This window comes from Ovis aries, chromosome 13 (genome assembly GCF_016772045.2).
Source record: "Ovis aries strain OAR_USU_Benz2616 breed Rambouillet chromosome 13, ARS-UI_Ramb_v3.0, whole genome shotgun sequence".
Lineage (NCBI taxonomy): Eukaryota > Metazoa > Chordata > Mammalia > Artiodactyla > Bovidae > Ovis > Ovis aries.
This window is the reverse complement of record NC_056066.1, coordinates 62115003-62138155: the sequence shown is the minus strand read 5'-3', so window position 1 is coordinate 62138155 and position 23153 is coordinate 62115003. Positions and strand designations below refer to the sequence as shown.

General features: G+C 42.9%; 1 protein-coding gene across 1 annotated transcript in view; it reads right to left on the bottom strand.

Moving 5' to 3' along the window:
- Positions 1 to 7939: 7939 nt before the first annotated feature.
- Positions 7940 to 23153, bottom strand: part of LOC132657569 (short palate, lung and nasal epithelium carcinoma-associated protein 2A-like) — a 33819-nt gene continuing 18605 nt past the window's right edge. The window contains exons 2-4 of the mRNA XM_060397020.1: positions 17610 to 17754; positions 16612 to 16716; positions 7940 to 12237 (exon numbers count right to left, since the gene is read on the bottom strand). Coding sequence (XP_060253003.1) covers positions 12189 to 12237; positions 16612 to 16716; positions 17610 to 17754 — 299 coding nt within the window. The 3' untranslated portion in view covers positions 7940 to 12188. The remainder of the gene's footprint in view (positions 12238 to 16611; positions 16717 to 17609; positions 17755 to 23153) is intronic.

Below are 23153 nucleotides of genomic sequence, written 5' to 3'. Positions count from 1 at the left end.
GCGGACTGGCCCATCCCCACGCTGGAGGCAGAGAGGCAGGCAGGTGACAGCCAGAGCTGGAAGGCGAGAGGCAATCTCAGCCCCAGAGATGACATCCTCCACCAAACTGTGAGCAGACTCCCCATTGCTAACCAAGTCTTCCTGGGATCCTGGACGGTTGACATCTGCCAGGAGGGTCACAGCCTGAGTTCAGCTCCCCAGAGGAGACACACAGCATACCTGAGATGGCAGTCTTGCGGCGCACCCAGGAAACTGAGCAGCTGGGACCAGGGAGGTGATTAAGATGCACAGACCACCTGGGACAGTGAGCTCGCCAAGCACCTGGTCGCCTGAGCTCCTCAGACCTGGGAAGAGCGCAAAATGCAGGCCCAACTGAGTCTGTGCCTTTGTAGAATACCTGAGAACCTGAATTTGTGTGGCTTAGACCTGGGAAGTGCACGCAACTCAGGGCCCTCCTTGGACAGTTCCCCTTCAGAGCAACCTGGAGCCTGAGCAGTGTAGACTGGGAAAGCACAGGCGCCATGAGCTGGGGCAAACCTACTGTGGTCCATACACTGCAAGCACTCCCCACACATGCATTAATCAAATTAACCCCACATTAATCAAATTAACAAAGATCAAATACAAAGAACAAATATTAAAAGCAGCAAGGGAAAAACAAGAAATAACACACAAGGGGGTTCCCATAAGGAGAACAGCTGATCTTTCAATAGAAATTCTTCAGGCCAGAAGGGAATGACAGGACATACTTAAAGTGTTGAAAGAGAAAAACCTACAACCCAGATTACTATACCCATCAAGGATCTCATTCAAATATGAAGGAGAAATCAAAAGCTTTACAGACAAGCAAAAGCTCAGAGAATTCAGCACCACCAAACCAGCTCTTCAACAAATGCTAAAGGATCTTTTCTAGACAGGAAACACAGAAAAGGTTTATAAACCCAAACCCAAGACAACAAAGTAAATGGCAATGGGATCATACTTATCGATAATTACCTTAAGTGTAAATAGGTTGAATGCCCCAATCAAAAGACAAAGACTGGCTGAAGGTATACAAAAACAAGACTCCCATATATGCTGTCTACAAGAGACCCACCTCAAAGCAAGGGACACATACGATTGAAAGTGAAGGGCTGGCAAAGGATATTTCATGCAAACGGAAACCAAAAGAAAGCAGGAATAGCAATACTCATATCAGATAAAATAGACTTTGAAATAAAGGCCGTGAAAAGAGACAAAGGACACTAGATCAATCCAAGAAGAAGATATGACAATTATAAATATATATGTACCCAACATTGGAAAACCACAATATGTAAGACAAATGCTAACAAGTATGAAAAGGTAAATTAACAGTAACACAATAATAATGGGAGACTTTAATACCCCACTCACACCTATGGATAGATAACTAAACAGAAAATTAGCAAGGAAACCCAAACCTTATATGATACAAGGGACCAGTTAGACCTAATTGATATCTATAGGACATTTCGCCCCAAAACAATGAATTTCACCTTTTTCTCAAGTGCACACGGAACATTCTCCAGGATAGATCACATCCTGGGCCATAAATCTAGCCTTGGTAAATTCAAAAAATTGAAATCATTTTGAGCATCTTTTCTGATCACAGTGCAGTAAGATTAGATGTTAACTACAGGTGGGGGGGGGAACTATTAAAAATAAAAACATATGGAGGCTAAACAACACACTTCTGAATAATCAACATATCACAGAAGAAATCAAAAAAGAAATCAAAATATGCATAGAATAAAATTAAAATGAAAACAAGACAACCCAAAACCTATGGGATTCAGTAAAAGCAGTGCTAAGGGGAAAGTTCATAGCAATACAAGCTTACCTCAAGAAACAAGAGAAAAAAATTAAATAAATAACCTAACTTTACTCCTAAAGCAACTAGGAAAAAAAAAGAAATGAAGAACCCCAGGGTCAGTAGAAGGAAAGAAATCTTAAAAAATTATGGCAGAAATAAATGAAAAACAAGCAAAGGAGACTATAGCAAAAATCAACAAAACTAAAACTTGGTTCTTTGAGGAGATAAATAGACAAACCATTAGCCAGACTCATGAAGAAACAAAGGGAGAAGAATAAAATCAACAAAATTAGAAATGAAAATGGAGAAATCACAACAGGCAACATAGACATACAAAGGATCATAAGAGACTACTGTCAGGAACTATATGCCAATGAAGTGGACAACTTCAAAGAAATGGACGAATTCTTAGAAAAGTATAACCTTCCAAAACTGAACCAGGAAGAAATAGAAAATCTTAACAGACTCATCACAAGCACAGAAATTGAAACTGTAATAAAAAATCTTCCAACAAACAAAAGCCCAGGACAAAATGGCTTCATAGGTGAATTCTACCAAAAATTTAGAGAAGAGCTAACACTTATCCTACTCAAACTCTCCCAGAAAATTGCAGAAGAAGGTAAACTGCCAAACTCATTCTATGAGGCCACCATCATCACCCTACTTCCAAAACCAGACAAAGACGCCACAAAAAAAGAAAACTACAGGCCAATATCACTGATGAACATAGATGCAAACATCCTTAACAAAATTCTAGCAAACAGAATCCAACAACATATTGAAAAGATCATACATCATGACCAAGTGGGCTTTATCCCACAGATGCAAGGATTCTTCAGTATTAACAAATCAATCAATGTGATACATCACATTAACAAATTGAAAGGTAAAAACCATATGATTATCTCAATAGATGCAGAGAAAGCCTTCAACAAAATTCAACATCCATTTATGATAAAAACTCTCCAGAAAGCAGGCATAGAAGGAACATACCTCAACATAACAAAAGCCATATATGATAAACCCACAGCAAACATTATCCTCAATGGTGAAAAACTGAAAGCATTTCCCCTAAAGTCAGGAACAAGACAAGGGTGCCCACTCTCACCACTACTATTCCACATAGTTTTGGAAATTTTGGCCACAGCAATCAGAAAAGAAAAAGAAATAAAAGGAATCCAAATTGGAAAAGAAGAAGTAAAACTCTCACTGTTTGCAGATGACATGATCCTCTACATAGAAAACACAAAAGACACCACCAAAAAATTACTAGAGCTAATCAATGAATATAGTAAAGTTGCAGGATATAAAATTAACACAGAGAAATCCCTTACATTCCTTTACACTAACAATGAGAAAACAGAAAGAGAAATTAAGGAAACAATTCCATTCGCCATTGCAATGAAAAGAATAAAATACTTAGGAATAAATCTACCTAAAGAAACAAAAGACCTATATATGGAAAACTATAAAACACTGATGAAAGAAATCAAAGATGACACAAATAGGTGGAGAACTATACCATGTTCATGGATTAGAAGGATCAATATAGTGAAAATGAATATACCACCCAAAGCAATCTATAGACTCAGTGCAATCCCTATCAAGCTACCAATGGTATTTTTCAGAGAACTAGAACAAATAATTTCACACTTTGTATGGAAATACAGAAAACCTTAAATAGCCAAAGCAACCTTGAGAAAGAAGAATGGAACTGGAGGAATAAACCTGCCTGACTTCAGACTATGCTATAAAGCTACAGCCCTGGAAAATCCCATGGATGGAGGAGCCTGGTGGGCTGCAGTCCACGGGGTCGCTAAGAGTCGGACACGACTGAGTGACTTCACTTTCACTTTTCACTTTCATGCATTGGAGAAGGAAATGGCAACCCACTCCAGTGTTCTTGCCTGGAGAATCGCAGGGATGGGGGAGCCTGGTGGGCTGCCGTCTATGGGGTCGCACAGAATTGGACACGACTGAAGCAACTTAGCAGCAGAAGCAGCATGGTAGCTACAGTATGGTACTGGCACAAAGACAGAAATATAGACCAATGGAACAAAATAGAAAGCCCAGAGATAAATCCACGCACCTGTGGACACCTTATATTTGACAAAGGAGGCAAGAATATACAGTGGAAAAAATAATCTCTTTAACAAGTGGTGCTGGAAAAAACTGGTCAACCACTTGTAAAAGAAAGAAACTAGAACACTTTCTAACACCATACACAAAAATAAACTCAAAGTTTATTAAAGATCTAAATGTAAGACCAGAAACTATAAAACTCCTAGAGGAAAACATAGGCAAAACACTCTCTGACATAAATCATAGCAGGATCCTCTATGACTCACTTCCCAGAGTGAAACAAATGGGACCCAATTAAACTTAAAACTTTTTGCACAATGAAGGAATCTATAAGCAAGGTGAAAAGACAGCCTTTAGAATGGGAGAAAATAATACCAAACAAAGCAACTGACAAAGAATTAACCTCAAAAATATACAAACAGCTCATGCAGCTCAGTTCCAGAAAAATAAGCGACCCAATCAAAAAATATGCCAAAGAACTAAACAGATATTTTTCCAAAGAAGACATACAGATGGATAACAAATACATGAAAAGATGCTCAACATCACTCATTATCAGAGAAATGCAAATTACAACCACAAGGAGATACCATCTCACACTGATCAGAATGTTGCTGCTGCTGCTGCTGCTGCTGCTAAGTCGCTTCAGTCGTGTCCGACTCTGTGCGACCCCATAGATGGCAGCCTTAGATGGCAGCCCACCAGGCTCCCCTGTCCCTGGGACCCTCCAGGCAAGAATACTGGAGTGGGTTTCCATTTCCTTCTCCAATGCATGAAAGTGAAAAGTGAAAGTGAAGTCACTCAGTCGTGTCTGACTCCTAGCGACCCCATGGACTGCAGCCTACCAGGCTCCTCTGTCCATGGGATTTGCCAGGCAAGAGTACTGGAGTGGGTTGCCATTGCCTTCTCCACCAATTAGAATGGCTGCTATCAAAAAGTCTACAAGCAATAAATGCTGGAGAGGGTGCGGAGAAAGGGGAACCATCTTACACTGCTGGTGGGAATGCAAACTGTTGCAGCCACTATGGAGAACAGTGTGGAGATTCCTTGAAAAACTGGAAATAGAACTGCCATATGACCCAGCAATCCTACTGCTTGACATACACACCAACGAAACCAGAATTGAAAGAGACACATGTACCCCAATGTTCATCGTAGCACTGTTTAAAATAGCTAGGACATGGAAGCAACCTAGATGTCCATTGGCAGATGAATGGACAAGAAAGCTGTGGTACACAATGGAATATTACTCAGCTATTAAAAAGAATGCATTTGAATCAGTTCTAATGAGGTGGATGAAACTGGAGCCTATTATACAGAGTGAAGTAAATCAGAAAGAAAAACACCAATATAGTATATTAATGCATATACATGGAATTTAGAAATATAGTAATGATGACCCTATATGTGAGACAGCAAAAGAGACCCAGGTGTAAAAAACAGACTTTTGGACTCTGTGGGAGAAGGTGAGGGTGGGATGATTTGAGAGAATAGCATTGAAACATGTATATTACCATATGTGAAATAGATCACCAGTCCAGGTTTGACACATGAGACAGGGTGCTCAGGGCCGGTGCACTGGGATGATTCTGAGGGATGGGATGGGGAGAGAGGTGGGGGGTGGGGGTTCAGGATGGGAGACACATGTACACCCCTGCCTGGTTCATGGCAATGTATGGCAAAACCCACTACAATATTGTAAAGTCATTAGCCTTCAATTAAAATAAATAAATTAATTTTTAAAAAATAAAATAAAATATGATGGGCTCAATAAAGGACAGAAATGGTATGGACCTAACAGAAGCAGACGCTATTAAGAAAAGGTGGCAGGAATACACAGAAGAACTGTACAAAAAAAGATTTTCATGACCCAGATAATCACGATGGTGTGATCACTCACCTAGAGCCAGAAATCCTGGAATGTGAAGTCAAGCGGGCCTTAGGAAGCATCACTATGAACAAAGCTAGTGGAGGTGATGGAATTCCAGTAGAGCTATTTCAAATCCTGAAAGATGATGCTGTGAAAGGGCTGCACTCAATATGCCAGCAAATTTGGAAAACTCAGCAGTGGCCACAGGACTGGAAAAGGTCAGTTTCATTCCAATCCCAAAGAAAGGCAATGCTAAAGAATGTTCAAACTACCACACAATTGCACTCATCTCACATGCTAATAAAGAAATGCTCAAAATTTACCAAGCCAGGCTTCAACAATACATGAACCGTGAACTTCCAGATGTTCAAGCTGGATTTAGAAAAGGCAGAGGAACCAGAGATCAAATTGCCAACATCCGCTGGATCATGGAAAAAGCAAGAGAGTTCCAGAAAAACATCTATTTCTGCTTTATTGACTATGCCAAAGCCTTTGACTGTGTGGATCACAACAAACTGTGGAAAATTCAAGAGACGGGAATACCAGACCACCTGACCTGCCTCTTGAGAACTCTGTATGCAGATCAGAAGCAACAGTTAGAACTGGACATGGAACAACAGACTGGTTCCAAACAGGAAAAACGGTACCTCAAGGCTGTATATTGTCACCCTGTTTATTTAACTTATATGCGGAGTACTTCATGAGAAACGCTGGGCTGGATGAAGCACAAGCTGGAATCAAGATTGCCAGGAGAAATATCAACAACCTCAGATATGCAGATGACACCACCCTTATGGCAGAAAGTGAAGAGGAACTAAAAAGCCTCTTGATGAAAGTGAAAGAGGAGAGTGAAAAAGTTGGCTTAAAACTCAGCATTCAGAAAACAATGATCATGGTATCTGGTCCCATCACTTCATGGCAAATTGATGGGGAAACGTGGAAACAGTGGCAGGCTTTATTTTTGGGGGCTCCAAAATCACTGCAGATGGTGACTGCAGCCATGAAATTAAAAGATGCTTACTCCTTGGAAGGAAAGTTATGACCAATCTAGATAGCATATTAAAAATCAGAGACATTACTTTGCCAACAGAGGTCTGTCTAGTCAAGGTTATGGTTTTTCCAGTAGTCATGTATAGATGTGAGAGTTGAACTCTAAAGAAAGCTGAGCACTGAAGAATTGATGCTTTTAAACTGTGGTGTTGGGAAAGACTCTTGAGAGTCCCTTGGACTGCAAGGAGATTCAACCAGTCCATTCTAAAGGAGATCAGTCCTGAGTGTTCACTGGAAGGACTGATGTTGAAGCTGAAACTCCAATACTTTTGCCACCTGATGTGAAGAATTGACTCATTTGAGAAGACCCTGATGCTGGGAAAGATTTCAGGCAGGAGGAGAAGGGGACGACAGAGGATGAGATGGTTGGATGGCATCACCAACTCAATGGACATGAGTTTGGGTAAACTCTGGGAGTTGGTGATGAACAGGGAGGCCTGGAGTGCTGCAGTCCACGGGGTCACAAAGAGTCAGACATGACTGAGCAACTGAACTGAACTGAACATTGGTTTCAACAAATTAAACAATAGGAAGCAAGAAATATATTTAAACTGGAAAGATTGTGGCAAGGAAGCCTTCATGCACACTTGCATCAAGGCACTGTAATGATACATGGTCTCATCCCCTTTGTATAGCTTCTCTTTTTTTCCATATGTGTGTGTGTGTTTTAATATTAATTTATTTATTTTAATTGGAGGCTAATTACTTTACAATATTGTATTGGTTTTGCCATACATCAACATGAATCCGCCACAAGTGTACATGTATTCCCCATCCTGAACCTCCCTCCCACCTCCCTCCCCATACCATCCCTCTGGGTCATCCCAGTGTATAGCTTCTTTTTCTAGTGCACTTTGCTAGATAATTGTTTCTAAATTCTATCTTGAGGACAAAGTAGACCCAGGCAACATGTGAAAACCTAAAGCGCCATTGTGAGTAATGAAATCTAGCTAAAGGTTTTCCATTTCTTTTAAATTTTCAATGGAGCAATATTAATTTGGTTTATATTTTGGTTAATATTTTCTATTATTTTTCTCTTCTTTATTTCAAATACTCCTCCTGTACTCTTTATTGTATTCTTTGAGTGGTAACTTAGGGCTTAATTTATTCTTCTTTTTCTAGTCCTTTAAGGTATAGAGATAGGTTGCTTATTTGGGTTTTTCTTGCTTCTTAATATAGGCATTTATTGCTACTTTTTCATATTTTAGATTCTAAACAAATGAGTACTGGGGGTGTAATGTACAATGGATGACTAGAGCTAACACAGCGATGTATGATATATGGAAACATTAAGAGAACAAACTTAAAGAGTTCTCATCACAATGAAAATGTGTTTTTCTTTTTCATTATTTTTTATTGTCTCTATATGAGATGAGGAATGTTACCTTAATCTATTGTCATAATCATTTCATAATACACAGAAATCAAACTGTTGTCTTCAATTGATACACTGATGATGTCAATTATTTCTCAGAAAAAAATGAGAGAAAAAAAGTATTTTAAAAAGTGTAAACCATAATCATGAGAGCTGACACTTTCTGAACCCTCTGTCTATACTGGACAATAATGACAAGGTAGCTTGGGTAGAACTGCCCGACTCTTAGCAACCCCATGGACTTCAGCCTACCAGGCTCCTCTACCCATAGGGTTTTCCAGGCAAGAGTACTGGAGTGGGATGCCATTGCCTTCTCCTCGGTAGAACTACCAGCTGGAAAACATGATCTCTTAGTTGGGGAAACATTGAGGAGTGGCCCCCACTTACCAGGAGACAGCTCCTGAGCAGAGTCTTAGAGCTGAGGGGGATTGAGAAGCTGGAGGGGAAGAAGGCGTGATGACCAGGGGGATGGAACAGCTTGGACAAAGGCTCAGCTCTGACTCAAGTGGGCTACTGCTCAGGAGAAGTCCTGAATTCTGAGACCTCCTTGTGTACTGTTGTGGGAGTTGGGATTGTCACAAAATATAGACAGAAAGGAAAACTCTCATCCCTTTGCTATGGCCAGCAGGGGAAGAACCAGCTCTAGAACAGACTGACTTCACATGAAATCAGCTAGCTTTGCCTCTGACCAGCTATGTGACCCTGGAGAAGTCATTTCACCTCTCCTTTTAGAGATTTAGTAACCAAACATTCCCCAAGAGCCATTCACTGCATCAATCAGTACAAATTAGAATCAAATGAGATACAGTGCATAATGATTGAATATGGGATTTCTCAGCACTGTCTGACAGTAATTCCAGTGTGCAGAAGCTGACATTCATTTGCGTTCACCAGTGTCAGACTCTGGTAAAGCACTTTCCACTCTTGACTCATTTAATTCTCACATCAACACAATGAGGGAGGTTTTACTGTTAATTCCATTGGGCAGGTGAGAGGACTGGTTCTGAGAGGGTAAGTAAGTTGCCTGCGATCACGCAGCTGGCAACAGCAGAGGCCAGGTCATTCTCCGCTCTGTCCAACCTCTCACCTCACGTGTGTCAGCAGCCCTGGCACAGCCTGAACTGAGGTCTCTTGGGAGAGCTGGTTCAAGGCCCCCAATTGCCCCAGGGGTTCAAGGCCCCCTGTGGTGGCTTGGCCTTGTGGGACATCCTTCAGACAGAAGGCCCTTGAGTGAAGTAGCCACTGCTACAGGCCTCTGTGTGACCCTAGCCTCTCTTACCCCGAGTCTCCCTTGAGAACAACAGTGGTTCTTCCCTCACAGAATTGCACACAGCACTGAGATTGCTCCTTGGGAAAATGGGCAAATGTTCCCTGGGCCTTTTGGCAGGAAAATCAGATGGCCTCCTGTAAAGGAAAGGCTGGGGGACCCTGAGGTGACAGCCTGGGTCAGTCCTCTGCAGCGGTGACACAGTTGTGAGTAAGGATTGCTCTGCTCCCCACTCCAAGGCCAAGGGGAAGCTGAGGACCTGCATGTTGAGGAGACAGAAGGGCCACGAGAGGAATCTCATCAGTCCTGGGTAAGAGAGATCAAGGCCAGGACAGCGGGACCTGATTGGAGCTGGTGAGAGGTGGCTGAGTACTGGAAGACGGGACGTCACCTCTCTGAACAAGGGATCCCACCGCCATGGGTTTAAATCCTACCCCTGCCAGTTGCTACCCTGTCACCTCAATGATTCACTTGTCCTCTGTGAGCTTCAGTTTCCTAATCTGTTCAGTGGGGACAAGAGCAGTGTTCCTGGAAGAAGGGTGCTGTCAGGGAGTCATGAGGACAGGTGTGCTGGTGAAAGCAGCCCTCCATCATGGTGGTGGTGTTAGAAGAAGCAGAGTGAGGCTGCCTCTATGTGACCTTGGGTCACTTTCTTGCCCATCTTGGGCCACAGTGGTCCCATTTGAAAGACATGGAAGCGGGGTTGGATAATCCCAAAATTCCTGTCCAGCTTTGGATCCAGGTCTCTACTGGCCTGATTGCCCATACCTCACCTTTCCTGAAATCCCAATGGAAGGAAGGCCAGGACCACACAGGAGGTGCAGAAATGGCTTTTTATTGCTGGGGGTGGAGGGCGAGGAGCATAGGGTGTCCTGACTGCGAGGAGGCGTATCTGAGAGTGTCCTTGACTGGGCTCAGTTGTCACTCCTGGGGGATGGTGGCAGCACCGACAGTCCCAGAGGGAGACGGTACAGAGATTCAGTCAAGTCCCTGGGAATCAACCTGGAGGGAGACCCCGGTGTGAGGCATGGGCATCCCAGAGACCTTACTGGTTCCTGTGTTCACCAGGCACAGCAGCTGGAGTACCTCCCCCCTAATCCTGCAAGCTCAGAGGCTCGGGGAGGGACTGGCACCAGTGGTTTGGGGTCTTTCTCCGGCACCTGGCACTGAGCCCTCCTCATCCCCTCACCCTCCCACCCCTCCACCTTAGCAACAATGGCCAAAGTGAAAAGATTGATCAGGGCCCAGAGGAGAAAGGGTTCAGGGCTCAGTGTATGATTGGAATGGATCAGACTGAGATACAGGTCAGCTCTCTATGCATGACCAGGGTCAGAGCTCAGTCAACAACTGCAGTCAAAGCTCAGTCTGACTGTTCTGGACTCTGTCAGGAAACAGAATTAAGTGCAGTCTGAGTGTGTGACTGAAGGTCAGGACTCGATGTGACCAACATCAGGCCTCAGTTTGCTACTAGAGAAAGAGGAGAAGCCAAGCTTTGATTCTGCTTCTCCACAGGCCCGTGTGTGCGTGCATGTGTGTGGGTGTGCATGTGTGTGCATGTGCACGTGTGTGCATAAGCGTGTGTGTGTGTGTGTGTGTGTGTGTGTGTGTGTGTGTGTGTGTTGGAGGGGGTGTTCATCCTCCCTCAGCCCAGGGCCCAGAGGCCAGCCCTCACCAGCAGGCAGACTTTTCAGCAGTTTTCCTCTGTTCTATTCATTTTCGTGTTGGGGTTTATAAACTTCCTCTGAAAGAACAAATCAGTAGCAGTCCTCAGCCTCCAGCAATGGAAGGCTGAATAGAAATTAGACATGCCACTGTCCAGCAGGTCACACTTGACAGCCATGGGACCTCTTACAAGTCACTCCATCTCTCTGAGCTCAGTGCATCTGTAAAATGGGTATGATGATACTACCCTTTAACATTAGCATCCTAGAACCTTAAAGAATCTAGACTTTTAACATTCCAGAACCCTATGCTCTTAGAAACGTTGACCTCTGGAACCTGAAACTTTATAGAGTTAAACGGGGCCCCAGGAACCATAGAGAAATGTTTTTGTGTTTTCTACAGTTTTGTGTATCTACAATTCCCTGAGGATGTTGTTAAAATGTTAATTATTGAGCAGCAGGTCTGGGGTAGGACCTAAGAGTCTATATTTCTAAGGTGTATTCATGGGAGGTCAGCGCAGCTGGTCTGAGGACCACAGTTTGAGCATGACTCAAGTTCAGTAAATCACAGAACAACATGGAGGACCTTTTTTAATAAAGCCAGATTCCCATCTGCCTTCCAGAGTGACTATTATAGAATCTTTGGAATTTGGGGCACATGGTACATTCAGTTTTTAATATGATGCTCATGGATCTGAACTAAGGTATGTATAGTTTTCATATTTAAATGAATTAAAATTGTGTTCAGTGAAGAAAAATATTAGCTATAAGACCAGCTGGCAGTCTATGGGTATGGTAAATGGTTCTAGTGTGGGACCCAGTGATTTCAGCTCATGTCAGGCCCCTGCTCACCTCCTCCCCAGGCCGGGCTGAGTAAAGGTGAGCAGGTAGCAACTGGCTGGCCCAAAGGAAGTTGGCCTCTCAGAAAGGAAGGTGCCAGAGAGTAGAGCCCACCAGGGAAAGTCACACCTGCCCCCACCAGGCCTGGCTCTGTACCTCCAGCCGTGGGAGACTCACCTCATAGTGTGCTACCTGGGACAACACCTCATTCACGAGACTGATTGCAAGTCCACAACCCTGTTGAGCAGTCCAATGTACCTGGAGAAGAGAGGAAACTGATAAAGCTCAGTGAAGTTGGCAGAGCAGCCAAGCAGGAGTAGTGGGAAGAGGGTGGAAGATGGTGGAGCATCTTGAAGTCAGGTGACTTGAGCCTCTGCCCAGGGAGATCGTCACTTAGAACCCCATGGTTGACAAGCAGTAGCTCATGAGACATTCCCACCATGACTACAGCCACCCCAGTAGCTCATAAGAGACTCATCACAACCCTGAGATCTCATTCATCCATCCATCCATTGATCTATCCAGTTATCCATTCTTCCACCCATCCATTCTTCTATCCATCCATCCATTCGTCCATCTATCCAGTCATCCATTCATGGCAATCCGCTCCAGCACTCTTGCCTGGAAAATCCCTTGGATGCAGGAGCCTGATAGGCTACAGTCCATGGGGTCGCAAAGAGTCAGACACGACTAAGCGATTTCACTTTCACTTTCAAATATGTGCTCAGAACCAAGCCTGACTGGGGACACAGTGATGAGCAAAACGCAAGCAACTCCTGGTACCTAAATACTGCGTTGGCTAAAAGGTTTATTTGCAGTTTTCTGTAACAGCTTATGGAAAACCCAAAAGACTTTTTGGCCAACCCAATATTAAACATGTTTTCCTAAGGCTGGCTCCTTTCCACTTTTGGCTCTCAGCATCACTGTCACCTCCTAAGGGCAGCCCTCGTGACTGTCTAAAGGATGGCTTTGTGTCATAGCGCCCTGCTAGGTGTGCTATTCTGCCCAGGGATGATTGCAGTCGAATATTTTCCTTGTGGGCTCTTTACTGCTGGACTGAATGCTTGCCTGTCTATGTTTCCCTCCAGAGACTAAGTTCCATGAAAACAAGCAACTTGCCGGCAATCACCAGCAAATTCTCCAGAGCTCTCAGTATGGTGCCTGCCTGGCATGGAGCAGATGCTCCACACATTTTTGGTTGGAGGAAAGAATGGAGTAAGCATGCGATTGAATATATAATAACAACTTGTGACAAGCAGAATCTTAAGTGAGTGAAGAGGAGGAACCTTGTTTCAGACCCTAAACGGTGTGACATACATGGAAATGGGATGCAGGAAAGGTGCCCTAGGTGTCTGCGCAGCCATGCACAGGTCTTGAGTGGAAGGAGTCTTGTCTGAGCCACAGAGCAAAAGCTAGCATCTCTAGAGCAGCGAGGGCAAGGTGTGGATCTAGACCAGGCAGAACCCAGATGACCCTGGGAGGACCTGAGATTCCACCCAAAGTAGGGAGAAAAGCCCCCAGAAGGTTTGGAGCAGCAGAGTGGAATGCCATTTCGCAGATACGGACACTGATACCCGGAAGGCAGAATGGTTTCCCTGCCATGATAGACTAGGCAGTGTCCAACAGGGCTCAGGCATTTGGACTTACGTCTCAGTCTTTCCAAATGATGGTAGGCTGCAGAGCCTGTCTGTGGTTCTGGGGGTCTGTAGGCAACCAGTGATCGGATCCCTTGTTCAGGCAGGATGAACTGACCTCTGCTCATGGCTCGGCATTGTTCTCTGACAAGGACAATCTATTCTAGCCTTCAGTTTCCAGACCATTTCTTCTCTCCCAGCCAAGACCAGGATCAGCCTTTCTCTTTCCACCCTCTTCCCTGGGCTAAACATGCTCTATCAAGCGCACAGTTTAAGATGTAGATTTGATAGGATACCGGAGATCGGTGATTTAAATGAAGATGATTCAGTTTTCAAGATCTCATTTTGGGAATTTCCCAGTGTGTGGAGGATAATTTGGAGACAATCTGAATTAGAGCCCATAGTAGGCATTTACTACTTCTCTTTCCCTTCCTAACTAGAGGCAAGAAGCTAAACACAGTGAATTATTATTATTATCATTATGATTATTGAGGGACATTATGTATTTACGAGAAGAGTCAGTTCTTCAAGTAGACAAAACAATGTTAAATGTGCAGGCATCTAACAACAGAGCTTCAAAAAGCATGAAGCAAAAACAGATAATGTTGAAAGGTGAAATACACCAATTCTCAGTTATGGTTAGAGAGGTCAACACTCCTGTCTCAGTAAGGGGAAGAAAGACACAGAAAGACAGCATGGATATTATTATTACTGAGAGCTTAGTATGTGTCCAGCTGCATGCTAAACACTCGCATTTTATCATTTGGACAACACAGGAGGCTATGTTCAGTTCAGTTCAGTTCAGTCACTCAGTTGTGTCTGACTCTTTGCAATCCCATGGACTGCAGCATGCCAGGCCTCCCTGTCCATCATCAGCTCCTGGAGTTTACCCAAACTCATGTCCATTGAGTTGGTGATGCCATCCAACCATCTCATCCTCTGTTGTCCCCTCCTCCTGTCTGCAATCTTTCCCAGCAATCTTTCTCATTTTCAAATGAGTCAGTTCTTCACATCAGGTGGCAAAAGTATTGGAGTTTCAGCTTCAACATCAGTCCTTCCAATGAACACCCAGGACTGATCTCCTTTAGAATGGACTGGTTGGATCTTCCTGTAGTCCAAGGGACTCTCAAGAGTCTTCTCCAACACCACAGTTCAAAAGCATCAATTCTTGGACACTCAGCTTTCTTTATGGTCCAACTCTCACTTCCATACATGACTACTGGAAAAACCATAGCCTTGACTAGACAGACCTTTGTTGGCAAAGTAATGTCTCTCCTTTATAATATGCTGTCTAGATTGTCATACCTTTCCTTCCTTAAAAGTAAGCGTCTTTTAATTTCATGGCTGCAGTCACCACCTGCAGTGATTTTGGAGCCCAAAATAATAAAGTCAGCCACTGTTTCCCCATCTATTTCCCATGAAGTGATGGGACCAGATGCCATGATCTTAGTTTTCTGAATGTTGAGCTTTAAACCAACTTCTTCACTCTCCTCTTTCACTTTCATCAAGAGGCTCTTTAGTTCTCCTTCACTTTCTGCCATAAGGGTGGCATATCTGAAGTTACTGATATTTCTCCCGGCAATCTTGATTCCAGCTTGTGCTTCATCTAGCCCAGCGTTTCCCATCATGTACTCTGCATATAAGCTAAATAAGCAGGAGGCTATGAGTTAGGTATTATTACCATCCTCAGTTTACAGATGTGAAAACTGAAGCTTCTAGAGGCTAAATTGATTCCAAAACCACAAGTTAGTGGCAAAGCTAGGTTGACTCCAGAGTCTGACCTCTTCTTTACCATACTCTGCTCCCTCCCAGGTAAGGAATAGGGCTGAAATTAAGGGTCCCAACTCCTCTGAGCTCCCCACTCTGCTGAGATTTGTGGACCTGACCTGCCCAGCACGGTGAGCGAGATGATGCGTTGGTCATTTCTGCATTCTGCCATGACCACTGTAGAGACACCAATATCATCAGTTTTAATGCTGACAGTAACCTGGAGGACCAAGTTGAGGCCCAAGTGGACTATCTCACCCAAAAGATGCCTATAGGAAGTAAGATTTACAGTGAACAGAGATGGAGAAGTCCCTTCATGTTGCCCACTTTAGTCTCTCTCTTGTATGGACATTATATGGGATGTCTATTGACAAGGACAGGGAAGCCTGTCCACGGGGTCACAAAGAGTCTGACAGGACTTAGTGACTGAACAACAAATGGACAATGTCAATATTGTCTGTATTCTTTATGGAATCAACATTCTTACATTAGGAGTTTCTTCTCCAGGTTATAAAGTTTTGGCTCATGTGAAATTTCTGTAGAGTATCACACCAATGAATTAAAAAAAATAAGAGTTAACACTTCTTAAGCAAAATGTTACATTATATATTCACAAAAAGCATTTTACCTGTGTTAATCCATTTAATCTGGACAGCAATACCATGAAAAAAAGCACTGTCATTATCTCTGTTTTCAGAATGAGGAAACATGTGGTATAGAAAAGTTTAGGAACTATCTCAAGATCTCATCACTAATGAATGATGAAGTCATAGCGTACTTTTACACATCCTCATTTTCCTATCTCTTTGGATCTTCAAAGTAATTAAAATACTTAGAAATCATATTTTATATGTAATTTTCAGATGATCTTCATTACATAATGTACACTGCTATATGGCCCATACTAGTCACTGCTATTTAAAGAGAATCTTGAGAGACAAAATGATCCTGGAGGAAATTTGCCAAAGAGTTACATGTTCACATTGTCTCAATTCTCAAACTTTATTAGATAAGTGTTATAACTTTGGAAATATATTTCATGGAGGATTTTTTTAAACAGAGATTTAGTTATGGGCAAAGTTTCTGAGAACATTTTAAAGGTTGGATTTAGGAGTTGCAAAGACCTCCTTATTTTACTGATTTGGAGACTAAGGCAGCAGCTGAAAAGTGCCTGATTCCAGGTTGGAGATCTATTGGCCATCCCAAACCTCGGATTCTAAGGCATACTCACGGTTTCACATTGACTTCAGCAATGATGGGGATGATCACTTCGGTGGTGTTTTCAGAAGTCACTTCTAATGTGATATCCAGGATATGAAGGTTACTGACATTCACCCTGTGCATAAACCACATTCACCCTGTCATTCCTCCTGACAGCCATTGCTGGGCTCTTCTCTATGCCAGTGTTGTGCTGAGCATTTGAGCCTCATGGACCTTGCCTGCTTCTGTCTCATGAGAACCCTGCTCAGGGGTTGCATTCTCTCCATTGGATGGTATGGCAGACTGAGGATCAGACAGCTGTGATTTCCCTCAAGACTCCAAGGGTGAATATGTGCCAGAGCCAGCATGTTTATTTAAAATTGATACATAGGTGCTTTACAAAGTTGTGTTAGGTTCAGGTGTGGGGCTTCCTTGCTGGCTCAGAGAGTAAAGAATCTGCTTGCAATGCCAGAGACCTGGGTTTGATCCCTGGGTCAGGAAGACTCCCTGGATAAAGAAATAGCAGCCCACTCCAGTATTCTTTCCTAGAGATTTCATGGACAGAGGAGCCTGGTGGGCTACAGTCCGTGGCGTCACAAAGACTTAGACACGACTGAGCGACTAACACTTTCACTTCTCATTAGGTTCAGGTGTGCAGCAAAGTGACTCAGATACATCGATATAGGTACAGAGGTATTTTTATTTCAGATTCTTTTCCCTTATCGGTTATTACAAAATATTGAGTACAGTTCCCTGTGCTATAGAGTAGGTCCTTGTTAGTTCTCTATTGTATATATAGCAGTGTGTATATATTTAGCCTATCCCTTCTCCAGCAGATCTCTACCAAAGAATCGAACTGGGGTCTCCTGCATTGCTGGTGGATTCTCAACCAGCTGGACTACCAGGGAAGCCCTCTGCAAGAACACACAAGATTGATTCATCTTTCTGTCTTTGACATTAAAATTATGTCCCCAAAGAGATGAATTCTATTTTCTGGGACAAAAATCTCCAAATGAACAATCAACTCACCCTATAAGCCTGTTCGCTACTTTTAAAATTCCAGAAATGAATTCTTCCAACAAGTTCTTAGTATCCTCAGTCATCTCCTGGGCCTCCTCAGCAGTATTGGATTCCTGGGGCAACATGAAATCAGTCTTCAATTGCTGAAAGATAGCTGCAAAAACAGTCTCCATTTAGTGTGGAACACAAATTATGAAGCAGCTCCTAGGCACCAGGTACTAAATGAGACTATTTGCCTATGTCATTTCATTTAATCTTTGTAATAACTCCACAGAATAGGTATTACTATTATCTGCACTTTCAGATGAGGAAATAAAAGATCAAAAGTTTAAGAAATGGATCAAAATCACACAGATAGGAGACCTTGTTCTCTTTACACTGCCTTCACGCTAATACATACTCAGTATTTATCAACAAAGCAATCAACCAACTGAGCAGGCAATAGGTATTGATTGCACATTGGCTTTAGTAATGAAGCACTAATGAGCTGGTCATACAAACTAAGTAAACTTAGAATAGAACAAGAAATGGAAAATCAAGAACCAAAGAAAATATATGGATCTAAATTATGAAAGTGGTAAATTGGGGTCCCTGGATGACAGCTTTGCATAAAGCCTCGAAAGAGATGACTCATAGAGGAGAACAAACAAGGACAGAGAGTCCTAATGGACAGAGAAAAGAGGAATTTGATAGAGGAAGTGACTTGGCCAAGGTAGAAAGGCACATTTGAATATAAGCAAGGTGAAAGACAGCCTTCTGAATGGGAGAAAATAATAGCAAATGAGGCAACTGACACACAACTAATCTCAAAAATATACAAGCAACTTATGCAGCTCAACTCCAGAAAAATAAACGACCCAATCAAAAAATGGGCCAAAGAACTAAATAGACATTTCTCCAAAGAAGACATACGGATGGCTAACAAACACATGAAAAGATGCTCAACATCACTCATTATTAGAGAAATGCAAATCAAAACCACAATGAGGTACCACTTCACACCAGTCAGAATGGCTGCGATCCAAAAATCTGCAAGCAATAAATGCTGGAGAGGGTGTGGAGAAAAGGGAACCCTCCTACACTGTTGGTGGGAATGCAAACTAGTACAGCCACTATGGAGAACAGTGTGGAGATTCCTTAAAAATTGCAAACAGAACTACCTTATGACCCAGCAATCCCACTGCTGGGCATACACACCGAGAAACCAGAATTGAAAGAGACACATGTACCCCAATGTTCATCGCAGCACTGTTTATAATAGCCAGGACATGGAAACAACCTAGATGTCCATCAGCAGATGAATGGATAAGAAAGCTGTGGTACATATACACAATGGAGTATTACTCAGCCGTTAAAAGAATTCATTTGAATCAGTTCTGATGAGATGGATGAAACTGGAGCCGATTATACAGAGTGAAGTAAGCCAGAAAGAAAAACACCAATACAGTATACTAACACATATATATGGAATTTAGGAAGATGGCAATGACGACCCTGTATGCAAGACAGGGAAAGAGACACAAATGTGTATAATGGACTTTTGGACTCAGAGGGAGAGGGAGAGGTGGGATGATTTGGGAGAATGACATTCTAACATGTATACTATCATGTGAATTGAATCGCCAGTCTATGTCTGACGCAGGATGCAGCATGCTTGGGGCTGGTGCATGGGGATGACCCAGAGAGATGTTATGGGGAGGGAGGTGGGAGGGGGTTCATGTTTGGGAATGCATGTAAGAATTAAAGATTTTAAAATTTAAAAATAAATAAATAAATAAATATAAATTAAAAGGTAAAAAAAAAAAGAAAAGTATTAAGAAAACCTCTGTAGAAAATACTTTGAGTGAGAAACAACAAGGAAACAAGTAGCTCAAAGAATAATAAAAGGCTGCAAGAAAAGTATGCAATCAAAGTACTGTAATGTGGCTCTGCAATGGACAGTACTTAGTTAAAATGATGCAGAGATGGAAACTACATCTGGTCCCTTAACTTATTAGGTGGCTTTGATGCAGATATTTCTGCTTCTGAGCTCAGTTTTATCAGCAATGAAATTGGAATGTGGGTCCCTCCTGTGTCTTTAAAATTGCCAGACTTCCCTGGTGGCTCAGATGGTAAAGAATCTGCCTGCAATTCAGAAGACCTGTGTTCAATCTCTGGGTTGGGAAGATCCCCTGGAGAAGGAAATGGCAACCCACTCCAGCACTCTTGCCTGGAAATTCCATGGACAGAGGAGCCCAGCAGGCTACACTCCATGGGATCGCATAGATCCAGACATGACTGAGCGACTATCACTCAGTCACTCTCAAGCCCTGGTAAGTTTTGAAGGGGAGTCATTTTCAGAAGTGAGTTTCTCCTATAAAGAATGCTTAGCAATGTGTAGTAATGTTTCCAAAAAGTGAAAAGAAGACCAAGTTCTTTCACAAAATCAGAATTACAAGGAAATACGATTAACTAAAAAGGCAGGTAATTTTAAAGCTACCTAGGCTAGGTGGGAATCCCTTTCCAATTAGTTAATACAAATTACTAAGAAAATTGAATGATGCAGCAGAAAATGTGATACAAATTAAATAAATATTTAAGTTACAATGCATAAATGGCTAAGAAAATATGAAAAACATGGGTGAATTCTTTCATAGTTAGAGAAATGCTGAGATGAATTATAACCTTACATCTGTGAGACCGGAAAAAATTTCAGTTGACCAAACCAGTGCTGCCAGGGAAGTAGAAAAAAAGATACTCTCACAGATGATTGGAGAAACTATTAACATACGGGATTATTTGTCAATATGTGCTGTAACTTAAAATATGCATAACTTTTGAACTTTTGAAATGTCACTTTTAGGAATTTATCCTATGAATATATTAGGAAAGTTTACCACAATATAAGATGCAAATTTATATTCAGTTAAGAAATACCTGTTTCCGGAAAAGTAATGAACAAATGAACCAGGAACCAGTTAGTCACCTCTCTTAGAAGGGGAAACAGTGGAAACAGTGGCAGACTACTTTTTTGGGCTCCAAAATCACTGCAGATGGTGATTGCAGCCATGAAATTAAAAGACGCTTACTCCTTGGAAGGAAAGTTATGACCAACCTAGATAGCATATTGAAAAGCAGAGACATTACTTTGCCAACAAAGGTCCGTCTAGTCAAGGCTATGGTCTTTCCAGTGGTCATGTATGGATGTGAGAGTTGGACTGTGAAGAAAGCTGAGCACTGAAGAATTGATGCTTTTGAACTGTGGTGTTGGAGAAGACTCTTGAGAGTCCCTTGGACTGCAAGGAGATCCAACCAGTCCATTCTAAAGATCAGTCCTGCATGTTCTTTGCAAGGAATGATGCTAAAACTGAAACTCCAGTACTGTGGCCACCTCATGAGAAGAGTTGACTCATTGGAAAAGACTCTGATGCTGAGAGGGATTGGGGGCAGGAGGAGAAGCGGACGACAGAGGATGAGATGGCTAGATGGCATCACTGACTTGATGGAGATGAGTTTGAGTGAACTCCGGGAGTTGGTGATGGACAGGGAGGCCTGGAGTGCTGCAATTCATGGGGTTGCAAAGAGTCGGACACGACTGAGCGCCTGAACTGAACTGAACATAAGTAACAGCCCCTGCTGGCAGCCTTGGGTAATACAGGCATAGTATTTAGGAAGCAAGCTCCTAGGTGCCACTGATCATCCATTGTTGATCATCACATTGTTGCGCTGTCAAGGTTGTCAAGTCCTTTCTCAACACCAGATTTCAGCTTCCTCAGAACATCCTTTCCAAGACTGTCAAGAAGAGATGCTGAGGTCCCGGCAAGCAGGCCACACAAGAGAACAAGTTTCCAAAGCTGAAACATCTCGTCCTGATACCTGGACAGTCATGGGAGGATCAGGAGTAAGAATTACCCACAGGGAAATGGGATCTCGGATGAGCACCTATCACTCTTACACTCAGCAGTCCTTGAAGATAGACGTGGTTATCTCCTCTCTTACAGACGGGCAGCCCAGGTCAGGAAGCCAGAGAAACTTACTTGCCCAGAGACAAACAACCGGTGGATGAAGGAGCTACCATGTGATAAGTCACACTTGACTCCAGGTCAGTTCTCTTTACTAAACGTCCTTTGCACATGCTGGTTCCTCTGCCTGGAACATTTTCCTCTTCTTTCCATTTTTAGCTGAGTGCCTTCTTACTGATTTTCCAGCTTCAGTAAGACATCATGTCCTCTAGACCTCTCCCCAGAGTCTAAGTTAGGGGGCCCCTCTCCACCATCTTGCTGCCTTCATTCACTGTTCACAGCCCTGGGTACCAATTAGTGACAGCTTTGCTCCCTTTCCCACCAGGATGTGAATTCTTTAGAGGAGGGACTGTGACTTATTTCATGGTTGAATTCCCAACTCTTAGTAGAAAACCTGTACCTAATACAGTAAACAAAATAGTTAGCTGAATAAAAGTATGAACAGATAAATGGGCACCTCATCATGATGCTGCATTCGTCATCAAGTTGACATTTCTCCTAATTAAATCTATTTCTTAATTTGCTCTATTCAAAATATTTAGCTAATTCAAGTGGCCCACCCCTCTGCCTCCTGCCCCCAGGGCCTTCTAAAGGGCTTCCCTGGAGGCTCAGATGGCAGACTGCCATGCAGGAGACCTGGATTTGATCCCTGGGTCAGGAAGATCCCCTGGAGAAGGAAATGGAAAACCTCTGCAGTATTCTTGCCTGGATAAATCCATGGATAGATGAGCCTGGTGGGCTACTGGCCATGGGGTCCCAGAGTAGAGCATGATTGAGGGACTAACGCTTTCATTTTCATCCCTATGCCTCTCGTCCCCAAAACCTTCTGTAGGCCTCTATGTCGAGTGACATTAACAGGGAAACCCACCAGTCACAGGTTTGAAGAAAAATATTTAAAAATCCTTGCTTCTCTACATGGCCTCCTGGAATTCTGCTGGGTGCTGAGGGCCCTTAACTTATATTGGTGCCAATGGGGTGAGAAGCTGCCCCCAGAATCAAGCTGTGGGTGGATCCAGAGCCATCTAGAGTGAACAGAGAGACTTCCAAAGCAAAGGTCACCCAAGATACTTGAACTGGATTGCTATGGAGAGGACTTTTTGCCAAGACTAAGAGCAGGTTCCCATGGAGCTTCCAGCTACCAAGATGGTGGCTATGTGGGTAGAGGGCTGGGGTAAAAACTGAGAATGGATGAATTGGAGAATATTCTGGTAGAAGGATCCATAGTGATCATCCAGCTTAATTTTATCAGCATTTGGAAACTCAGCTTAGAGAGGGAAAGCAGCCAGCCCGTAAGACAGAGACAGAGATGGGGCTAGGCTTGTGGTCCATAGCATCAGGATGAGTGATGAGTGAAGTCATTCTTCCCAGACCTCCTTTTATGTCTGAGTGCTCTCCATAATATCCCTCCCAGTGAAACCAGTCTCGGGACAAATGTTTGCAATAACAGGTTGCTTCACCCTCCCCATCTGCCCACTCCATTTAGTCAGTAGAGTTTCTCCTGAGAGTGAATATGGTCTGCCTCCGTATATATCCTCATATATGCGGTATCTCT